General features: G+C 47.6%; 2 protein-coding genes across 2 annotated transcripts in view; one reads left to right on the forward strand and one right to left on the reverse strand.

Annotated features, from left to right (window-relative positions):
• Positions 1-727: 727 nt before the first annotated feature.
• On the reverse strand, positions 728-2,078 carry Pmar_PMAR025874 (pre-mRNA-splicing factor CWC15, putative; the record flags this gene model as incomplete). Its single annotated transcript, XM_002766723.1, has 7 exons — positions 728-791; positions 835-922; positions 1,374-1,468; positions 1,519-1,597; positions 1,687-1,782; positions 1,824-1,931; positions 1,976-2,078. 7 exons carry the CDS (start codon positions 2,076-2,078, stop codon positions 728-730), a joined length of 633 nt encoding a protein of 210 aa, XP_002766769.1.
• Positions 2,079-5,984: 3,906 nt separating this feature from the next.
• Pmar_PMAR025875 (ankyrin repeat domain containing protein) overlaps positions 5,985-10,947 on the forward strand; it is a gene marked incomplete at both ends in the record, with an annotated part of 11,007 nt that continues 6,044 nt past the window's right edge. The window contains 5 exons of the mRNA XM_002766724.1: positions 5,985-6,052; positions 6,097-6,156; positions 6,188-6,305; positions 6,440-6,535; positions 8,092-8,196. Of these exons, the coding sequence (XP_002766770.1) occupies positions 5,985-6,052; positions 6,097-6,156; positions 6,188-6,305; positions 6,440-6,535; positions 8,092-8,196 (447 nt within the window). The remainder of the gene's footprint in view (positions 6,053-6,096; positions 6,157-6,187; positions 6,306-6,439; positions 6,536-8,091; positions 8,197-10,947) is intronic.

Raw genomic sequence — 10,947 nt, forward strand, 5'->3', positions numbered from 1 at the left:
AGCGCTAGCACACAAGGGGCCTGCTACTGTGGTGACACAGAGAACTATAACACAATCAGCTGTCACTAGAAACATTACGCCGCAGCAGCAATGGTATGCAATTCTCCTCGAGAGGGCATGTTAAAGACAGGGACCGAAACTGTGAACACTGGGACAGAGCCTATCTGATCTCTCACTGGTAGGAGCACGATGGTCGAAGCAATCATAATTACAACAGCTAAGTCCCGTATTGAATATCCAGTCTATCTTGCCCCTCACATCGACAGTATTTAGCATCGAACAAGCTACTCTTTTTGTCAACATCAGTGTTACTAGTGGAAGGCTACTCTTTCCCATACTCCGCCTCCTCCTAAGCTCTATCGAGAAGCCTAGTCTCAGCGATATACTACTGCATAGCACATGAACGATGATAAGGATATGATCGATGACGAATGACAATACTCTATCTAGGAACTACACCTCTCCATTGCTACAATACTTTTAATACTACCAACACCTTCATTGACGTTCATTCCGCAACCCCAGCCGATTCAACAAAGCTGCTCGCTACAAACACCACAGCTCCTGCAACCGCTGCTGCTGGCCATCACCACCGCACTCTGTATGAGTGTCGAGTTTTATCAACTAAATCTGTGAGGTAGTCCTTTATAAAGACATACAAATGGGAATTCTCGTTATTAACTCGACACTGTAGCGTATCAAACGTTGTTGTAATATAACGGGTTGACTACAGTATATACCTATCCAGGAATTTCCTATGGAAGTCACTTCGGACCGCATCGTTAATGAACCTAACAAGAGACTAGTGTACCCCTCCCCAACACTTTTAATTACCTTTTCTTGCCCTTAGGCTGGTTCCTAGATTGATTCTTGAACACAGTGTCATCATCCCATCTCCGCTTCAATTGCATATTGCCGCCACCTAACACTAAACATTTCCCCTCTAGTAAGACTACCATCTACAGTACGGAAAGCATCTGCGAGAGATAAAGTGTCGAAGTGTCATGTACATACCGTTCCACCCACCACACTATGGGAAGTCGGGAAATGTGTGAAAAGGTTTTTTCCGTCGTAGAATATAAATGGAGTTTCACCCGTTTTACGTGAAGTAGCGTAATACTCAGTGAAAAAAACCGATATTCGCGGTGATATGCAGTGTTTGTAAAATATATTTCCTACTAGTGTTTTTATATCACTAATTAAACTCCATTATACAAGATCACATCTATAGTAAATATTCAATATAATACAAGTTTAAGGATAATGGGTATATACCTTACACAAATATATGGTCATGAATAAATACTCTTTTTTCATGTATAAAATATACACGCGCGAAATTAGAAAGAAACTTCACCTTCCCCAGATGTCACCTTGTAAGAGAGGGTTCCCAACAGCGATCTGTTGCCTCTCCTCTTCCTCCTCCTTAGCCTGTTCAACCGCCGCCGCCTTAGCCTCCTCGGCCGCCCTACAAACAGCACCAAGAATAACCACAAATCGATCACACCAAACATGCACCTCTCCGCGCGGATCTTGGCGAGCTCCCGCATCAACTCAGCCTCCTCCTCATCTTCCTCATCATCACTACCACTCGAGTCTGAACACAACCAATTGGCCACCTAATAGCAGTCCTACCATATCTATACGAGCAAAGACCCACTTATATCAAAGGAGTAGGACCACTACCTCGATCGGCCTCCGACTCTGTCCCCGAGTCCCCTCCACCCGCATCGGGGTCCTCATCACAGTCCTCAGGAAACGCCGAGTCCGGCGGTGGGGGCTCTAATACCAAGATATAGATATTGTGAAGTATAGGGTATGACCTAATGCGCGCTTGACCCCTTTCTCCTTCTTCTCTAGCTCTCTCCGTAACGCTTCTTTGTTGGACCCACCAGTATCTTTTGACTCGCGAAACTTCAACGTGAGGTGACCTGTGCAAACACTTGTTATACAGATAGGAACAAGGCGATAGTACCAGGCTCATCTCGGGCCCTTCTGAAGATGGTAGGGATGGGCTGATTGCTCGAATTGTTAGCTCCAAGAGCATTGTGAAAAGTGGGACGATGAGCTGTAGTCATAGGCACACCAACTGTGAGGCTGAATGATATAGACTTGATAGGAATACGCAACTCTAGAGAATGGTTATTATAATACGATTAATAGTGTCAAAAGTATAGTACAAGTAGCGAGTTAAAAACTATAATCTCAACAGGGGATCCTACTGCTCCCAGCAGCCGTTCGAAGCTTCCCTTGTATAGTAATAATAAGAGGAGTCCTTTCTGTTGAAGACGCCATTGGTAAGTCTGTGCCACTTCCTCGGATGAATGGTCCAGAAAATCGATGCAGTTGATACTACAAAAACTCCAAAGGCAACCCATAGAGCTGTCGAGTTAGTTTGCCACTTATATACACACCACTCAAGGCACCTCATCTTCCCAAAGCACCACGCATTCTCAACACCTATATTATTTCCGGATAGACACGAGGGAGTCCATGCTACCCCAGAGCTGACCCAACGGTTAAACTCCGAGGTTACTCTGGCGTTATCACAAGTGATAGCCCCTATTCTCTGACAGGACGTGTCCAAGCATTCCCCTCCTCCACAAGAGAACCGGTCCCATGTACTATAAAAACCTCTCCTAACCTCGTCAAGAATGTTCTGCTCCCCCACAGTATTCGCAGTACCTCCAGAATCCAACACTGATTCTACCGTCCATACGTAATCCTGTGCCAGAGTTGCTATTATCAATTGCCAAGATACAATAACAATAAGAACAAGGTAGTGGATTCTAGCCGTGCATGCTACATCATCATCATCCTTTTCTAGAACCAACTGTATAGCCCCTGCGAACGAAGCCGAAAGGGCTATGATAGCTATTAGTAGACCAATCCAGTTGATCCTGGGGTTGAGGAGATCATAGAAGGGTGAGGCCAGAGATGAGGCCGCAAATACCAGCAGTACCACACTAGCTGAGCATAGGAACATTTGAGGGGTTACTCGAAGAAGTGTAGAGAAGCCACGGAGAATTCTCGAAGGCATGAGAGTAGCTAAGATAATATGGCTACGAACAGTATGTCCGAACTGGCTTAGGCCGTATGAACACCACAGTCAAAGTTTATGACGAATTATGAAACCTCTCATGATCGTGAGGTTGATCACACCTTATCCACCGCATCGAAGTCCCCTTGACCTATCACCTCGATCTGCTTCTTACCATACCTACACCACCACACCGACGGAAACCCTCGAGTCAGAAGTGCATGATCGTGACGACCCTATGCGCTTGAATCAGACCCCCTCCCTGTACTACGGCATATGATACATCTGAGCTCCCGTTGTAGGCGACCGGCGCTGTATGACCACGCGATGATCGATCTGGTGATGACAGTAGGTGGAAAGGGCGTTTGGCTCTACTACCAGTTCGGTGAGCAATGACTTTAATTTGACATGATTAGAGGCGATAGCCTTCCGCTTTGTGACCTTCAGTAGCGTGTCGAAGTGGACGGTCCCTGTGTTCCGATCGAACTGGTACCAACAAGCAATTGCTATTACCATCGGGCTCCGATGATTCCATCAGCAGAAGAGCCAGATGTTTGAGTAAATTAAGATGATTCGGTGTGAGAGATTTGAGTACCTATAGCACTGCTACAACGAGACTGCACTCCATATGAACCTATATTCCCACCACAGCCAAGCCTGATCCTCCATACACTGTAGAACCCTCTCCAAGACCACCACCGAGCCCTGTCCAAGTCGGTAATACTCTGTCATTGAAAGCCATGACCTTAAGAGAAGAGCTGCCCTTCCGAACGTTGTTATGGTCCCACTTCGCGATTGTAGTCTAGCCTCGTATGCACAGGTATGTTGACGAAAGCGAAAGTCTCCAATATGTTACCCATCAGAGCCGATCGATGATGGTCTACTGAGGCTATCAAGTGAATCTAATAGAGCTCCCTATGAGATAGCAGCCCTTGTGAGTAGGTACCGTGGGCGAGCCTGCCACTATCGTCCCTAAGCACTGTAGGACTTCATCTCCTCCATACTCTACAAGCCGTTCCATATTATCTATAACCTATACAGGGTAGTAGTAGTAACAAAATCCATGCGAGTAAGGGGACCATGTAAGGAGAGGGGGAATGAGGAGGAAACACGGTATGAATATATGGCATATTGATGAAAACGATCACTCCGACTGGGGCACCTATGCCGGACCCAAATATACTCAAAAATGAATAATTACTCCGGGGCAACTATGCCACGTTGAGATATGCTCGAGTACGGCCAATCATTCCGACCGGGGCAACTATGCCACGCCAAGATATGCTCGAGTACGGCCAATCATTCCGACCGGGGCAACTATGCCACGCCAAGATATGCTCAAGTACGGCCAATCATTCCGACCGGGGCAACTATGCCACGCCAAGATATGCTCGAGTACGGCCAATCATTCCGACCGGGGCAACTATGCCACGCCAAGATATGCTCAAGTACGGCCAATCATTCCGACCGGGGCAACTATGCCACGCCAAGATATGCTCGAGTACGGCCAATCATTCCGACCGGGGCAACTATGCCACGCCAAGATATGCTCGGGTACGGCCAATCATTCCGACCGGGGCAACTATGCCACGCCAAGATATGCTCAAGTACGGCCAATCATTCCGACCGGGGCAACTATGCCACGCCAAGATATGCTCGGGTGCGGCCAATCATTCCGACCGGGGCAACTATGCCACGCCAAGATATGCTCAAGTACGGCCAATCATTCCGACCGGGGCAACTATGCCACGCCAAGATACGTCTCAATACAATCTTTTTCACACGTACACGATGTAGGAACATCAGTTTCGACAGAATAAAAGAGTCATTTTCCCTTTTTTCCGAGTTACTCCGTTCGGGGCCGATATGCCATTCCTACAAGTCTACAGCGTTCCCAGGTAAAATAAATTTTCTACCGACAAATTTTGTTTTTTACCCATTCGGTTAATGTTTTACCTTCTTACGTAATATTTTACCCACGGCTTTAATAAAGTCTCAAGAAAATCAATATTATACCCGGTTTATTTGAAAGTTTAGGAGTTCAGTTAAACCTGACCTAGAAATGCCAATTCCATTCAATCTTAGCGATCCATGGTGACCAGGAACACCGTGGAAGTCCCTCAAGCGGAGTTGATTTTATCAGAATCATTTTAGGCCTCGGAAAGGTGTGAATGCATGTAAAGATACGATAGGAAATAGAAGGTTTTATCACCAAGTAGATCCGAGTAGGAGTAGATGAGGTCTTTGCATGGTACTGAGAGAGTTGTGCCTGAGGGAGGAAACAACGGAAGGAGGAGTGAGGATATCCACTATCATGCATAGTACCAATTTTCGTGCAATCTCCAGCAAGGTCGCATCGTTGGCAACGAGAGCATGCCGAAATATGAAATCGAAGATTCCGAGCAGACATCGGTGTAGTATTGAAGCTCCATCTAGGAAGAAGGTAGAGGGCCGTGGATGACGTTGCTACAGGGGTACTACTCATGCCTCGAGGTGATGCCATGTAGCCTTCAATTCGAACAACATACCCATCATCCAACCCTTCATCCGCGAAGTCAGACAAGAGGGGTGTCTTACTACCGTATCTACGCCGAACCGAGTCCCACGTGTATCGCACGTCGATCACAGACCCATAGAAGAGCAAATTGAAGCGGCTGTGTAGAAGGCTCCTCCATGTAGGGTATCTATCTCGCATTGCCTCCACTGCAGATGAACTCATGTCCGTCATGTTGCGATAACAGTTAACCTATAGCAATGAGCTACGCTCGTCAATAATATCCTCCGAAGATCGATGTTCCTGCCCATAATCGTCATTCCCGAGCGTCATTGCGATGCGGCCCTTCCGACTTCCTTCAATGTCCTATTTGGAACCCACACATGACTCTCTTGCACTTTTCATGCATATTCCGATTGCCGCCTGGAGATAGACTGCCGGTCTTTTCTAATGCATTTCTTACCGCGGTTGCTATTGAGTAATAGGAGATATGTCTTCTCTCTAGGTGCACTCGCTAGGTAAGCAGAACTACGTTATCACTCCTAGTATGAATTGCTCCCAGGTCTCAAGTGAAGCCGTCTTTCGACAGGGTTGCCCATACAAGGCAATGGAGAGTTGATTGGTCGGGAAAGTCGCCTTATACTAAGATTCAGGTATCTCTCCACGGCTGGTGGAGGTTGGGGAGATTTACACTTGGCGGCTGCCACCGGGAACCTGGACTTGGTAAAATCCCTACTGGAGCAAGGGTACGACGTCAATGAACGCATTATGGTGAGGATAGTCCCTTCAACGTGATCGGAGTATCATCCTCTTGGCGAACTCTGTATAGTTCATACTCAGTATAGCCGTTCCGATGTGCTACTCGCTGTACCCGGCTTGAGCCGTATCTTGGGGTGTCCCTGCAGGACCGAAGTACGCCACTCCATCTGGCCGCCGCCAATGGCTGGGTACTTGTCATAGAGCATCTCGTAGAGAACGGTGCCTCCCTGAACGCTGTCGATGCGGTAGTACTCCTCTAATCCGTATCGCCGACATTTCTTCACAGAGCGGTCTGACCCCGCTGCAAACGGCATTGAGGAATCGTCAGCAGAAGTGCGTGCAGTCGCTGAGTGGATGGAAAGCTAGATGTGCCAATGTAGGGTCTCACTTTATTATCACTTTGTTGACGGCTCACCAGTCCTTAATATTCCTCTGCAGGCTGATAAGATAACGCCACCGGCCACCTTCAGAGATATGAGTCCTCATGACGACTCGGTACAGTGATACCTCCACATCAATAATCTAAGAATAATTTTTAACAGTTTGGCCGGTCACCTGTTCATCGGGCCGCCTTGTGGCGACGTCCGGACCTTGTCCGTGACTTGCTGAATACCGTTGGATGTGACCCATGCCGTTTTAGCACGTACGATCTTTTACACTGTATCGTTTGGTTAGCAATACTCTTCGGGTGGTTTGAGCCATGCTCTAGGTCCGGCGAGACCGCTGTTCATGTAGCGGCTGAATCCAAGAACGAGGATGTCCTCCGAGAGGTACATGTCTCGACCGAGATCACTCACTCTGATATCCCGTATCAGATTATCAATTTCGTTGGCCCTTCGGCTGCCGATATAGAATACTCCGTGATTATCGAGAAATGCGGTGGTAATTGTTTAGATTGGCTTCGGTAGTCCATGTCGTCATGACATATTCTCGTGAGAGGTTTACGTACTCGTTATGACTGGCAATAAAATGCACGCACGCGCTTGATAAATCGTGTCGTCATAGCATCTGCATTTTTGTGCCGCTATTCCTTTCGCTTATAAGTCCCTAATTGGTGAATCAGTGGCTCGACTCTGAGATTTGATCTTCAGCCTTGGAAGACCTACTCATCCTACGAGACAAAGCGGGCCGTAGTGTGAAGGACATGCCCGGCGCTGCTGACATCCTAGCGGCCATTCTTCGAGGGAGAGCATACGCTCTTGACGTTAAGCGCTTTGTCCGAGCTAAGTATCCACAGCTGTCCCTTCTGAATCCTAACAAAGAACGCATTCCAGTTAACATAAATTGCCGTGATGAGGTGGTGAGAGGGATGACACTGGCGTAACTCGCTTCTGACTTTGACTCATAGTACCTCTCTCTGATCGTGTGACACAAGTGACGGAAACTAGCTTCATTCGGAAGCCGCTCTCTGTCGCTGTCTCATTTTATTCGAGAGCCTTTGTCTGTGTCGTAACTCCGCAAGATGTAAGCGGCATAACAGAACTTTGTACGGCATAGGTGGTGACCTTGTCGCTTACATGACCTCGTTAAGGTTGTGAAAGTCGACAATGGCGCGTTGTGGGTCACATCTATTGCACCGCAATAATTGCAGTGAGATCCAGTGCCTCTAAATTCTCTCTATTCCTCAGTATGGTTATACTGCTCTCCATCACGCTGCAATCCACGGTCGGTCCTCGTGCTGCTCCAATAGACGTAGCTGGCTCAAAATGGACAAGTTACTCCAGTGTGGTGCAGATGTTGATGCGCGTTGTCGGGTGATATTAATGGGGGTACCTCAGCTGCTTCAATGATATAACAGATTCATGGTGCAACTCCTTTGCATTATGTGGCGACCTCTTGCGATGCCTTACCGTTGATGGATATGCTCATTGCTCACGGTGCTAATGTCAATGCCCAGTCTGATGTAAGGACCATAGTCTTCTACCCGGCGTATACATTGCTATTGAAGTCTGCGCGCAGGCATGTGGGGAGACGCCGCTGCACTGGGCGGTAAAGAGCTCTTCGGACGCACACTTTGCGATGGTTAAGGCTCTTATGGCTGCGGGAGCGGACGCGACCATGCAGACGTTCAGACCAACGGGTCAGAGACGAATGATTCTACCCGATATACAGCTGAGGTACTGCATAGCATCACAACCGAAAAGGAGTACCTGGGTGATTCTCAGTGCTGGCAGTACTCCAATTCATTACGCGGTTAGACTACGGAAATTTAATGTATTCGCTCTGGTATGACACGGTTCCGTCCGGCTGTTGTAGCGGATATTTCTCTTCAGATCGTTGATCATGTTAGGCCCAGTGAAGCCGACTGCGACCCTGCAGTGCGAGACGCGAAGTCTCAAGGTGAGCCCTTTGGTCATCAGTTTGCACGTATCTCTTGTTTCCAGCGTTCGAGGAGTTGGTTGCGATCAAAGACTGCGAAGGCCACTCGGTTAACGATCTCCTACGATGAAAGTAATTTCCATTACGGTAACGATTTCGCCTTGAGGAGAATCAACACTACGAATCATAGTGCCATATTCACACCTCGCTAGAGTTAGGCTCTAGCTATAGTGAATAGAGCTCCCAGTCTCTGTAATGGAGAGGTTCTCATTCTCTCCAATTTCTGTCATTATCATGTATAAATCGTGTGACCATTTCTCTGGATTGTTATGATTTCTCATGATGCCGCCCGCAATTCCGCGGCATAACTCGATCCTCCTATGATCCGAAATGACAGTGTGGAGTTGTTTTGGTCACCACAGAGTTATCTGCACATGCCTGTGCACTGATCGACCCTCTGAGGTCATGAGCAGATTACACTCAGCAGCACACTTCATAATGTTCATTACCCATTTGAGGGCATCGCCCTCAGGGCAGTTCGAATTCAAGAAACTACCGCCTATAATACTCATGTCATGAGTATTCACTCTGTTCTTATCATCCTTTTTCTCTGTCAGAGATTTATGTTCCTCTCATATCTTCCATTTGGAAGCACATCCGCTTCTGTTACGTATACCCCAAGCAATACGCGTTCACTGGACGTTCTCTGCCATACCGATCCTAACAATGCTAGGTGAATGTTTTCAGGTGAAACACTAAACTTAATTGTCGCTTTTGTCCAGCATTGAGGAGATTAGATATCCTCAGGGGTCTCTCAATCAGGGGCAGAATCCGTATTTTCGGGAAAAGACAATTTTTCGGAAATTTTCAAACAGGATCTTGCCGTTTTCACATAAATAAAACGGTAAGAAGAATTGCGAGTTGGTACAGCGATCGTCCTCATCATAGTGCTATCTATTTCCGTCCACACGAAGGCTGTCTATGCTACCAGTTGCCAACCAAAGCAATCACTCGGTCCAGTACGCCAGGGGGTGGGCCAGACCATCAGGATGAGTGACTCATCATGAGTCGGTTCGGCGACCCGAATCATGGCATGCCACCCCCCGCGATTGCTGGCATCAATTTGCTGCGGGAGTACGGAGTCCCTTGGAGAGTACTGACTGAGCGCCGTTGATCGGATTTTCTCCCGCAGGATCCTAAACTTCACTTCGTCCAAACTCTGAAGGTGTTGGACCAGTACTGCTTTCTAAAGGAGATTACGTTTCTCTCGTTCTGGAGTTCTGAATGACTATACTCAACGCATATTGGAGTCCATATACAGCATTCGGTTATTCGCATGTTCCACTCAGTGGAATCAACTGGAGCTGACTCGAGGCCCGCTTAAGCTCTCCAAAGATGTCGAGATCATACGATTGTAGCACCCTCGGAACTCGATCTGACATAACGACGCTTATTTACCCTCCACCTAAATTGTACCCCCCAAGGTTAAAGTCTCCGACTTACTCAGCTTTTTCACCCGTGAACTTTCTGCAGCACCCCACCATCATGAACAACCCAGCAGTGGTGAGCAGAAGATTCAGCGTCATCACACCGAATATGGCTGGGAGCCACGGAGATGTTTCCATGCGACTGTTCTCTACTCTGCCAGGCCCCGAGATATGGGGTGAGCTTTCCGTTGGCCTGATCACATCGGGCGGACTTTCCGTTGACGTAGTCACACCGGATGGGCTTTCCGTAGGCCTAATCGACGAAGAACGAATGTCTGGAGTGATCACCACCCAATTTAGTCACGCTCACTTTTCGGTATTCCACTCTTCAGAAAGTGGGTCCTCGAGGTCAATGGAGAGGAAGTCCATGGTAGGCCTAGCAGTAGTCGTTTTCTGCTCAGGTTCCTCGAGCTCCACACCAGCAAAGAAGTCTGGAGTCAGAGGAACGATATCCCCTGTGCTATCTTCTTCAAATTGAAGGTAGATTGCTTCAACCAAGGAGGCTGTGAGCAATCCTAAAATGTTACCAGCTACATAAGCGGTAGTACTGATGCGCATATTGTACTGGGATAAAGTATCAACCTGTCGACAGAAGGCATCAATTCAAGCGATGCAAATGGACTCCGTCCGGAGCGGAAAGTCCTACTAGGACTTTATCCGATAGAAGTACTGCCAATACTTACCGGTATTACTTCTATCCATTGTGCACGGGTGTACATGCGTGCGCAGCTGATCACTCACTCCCCGAATAGACCGAAGCAGAGATAATTACAACTTATTTCATCTTTTACGATCATCCATGATAGTGGAATACCGGAGCGCTCGAGAATTTCGAGTCGAGATGCGCA

Source organism: Perkinsus marinus (genome assembly GCF_000006405.1).
Source record: "Perkinsus marinus ATCC 50983 genomic scaffold scf_1104296972058, whole genome shotgun sequence".
Lineage (NCBI taxonomy): Eukaryota > Perkinsozoa > Perkinsida > Perkinsidae > Perkinsus > Perkinsus marinus.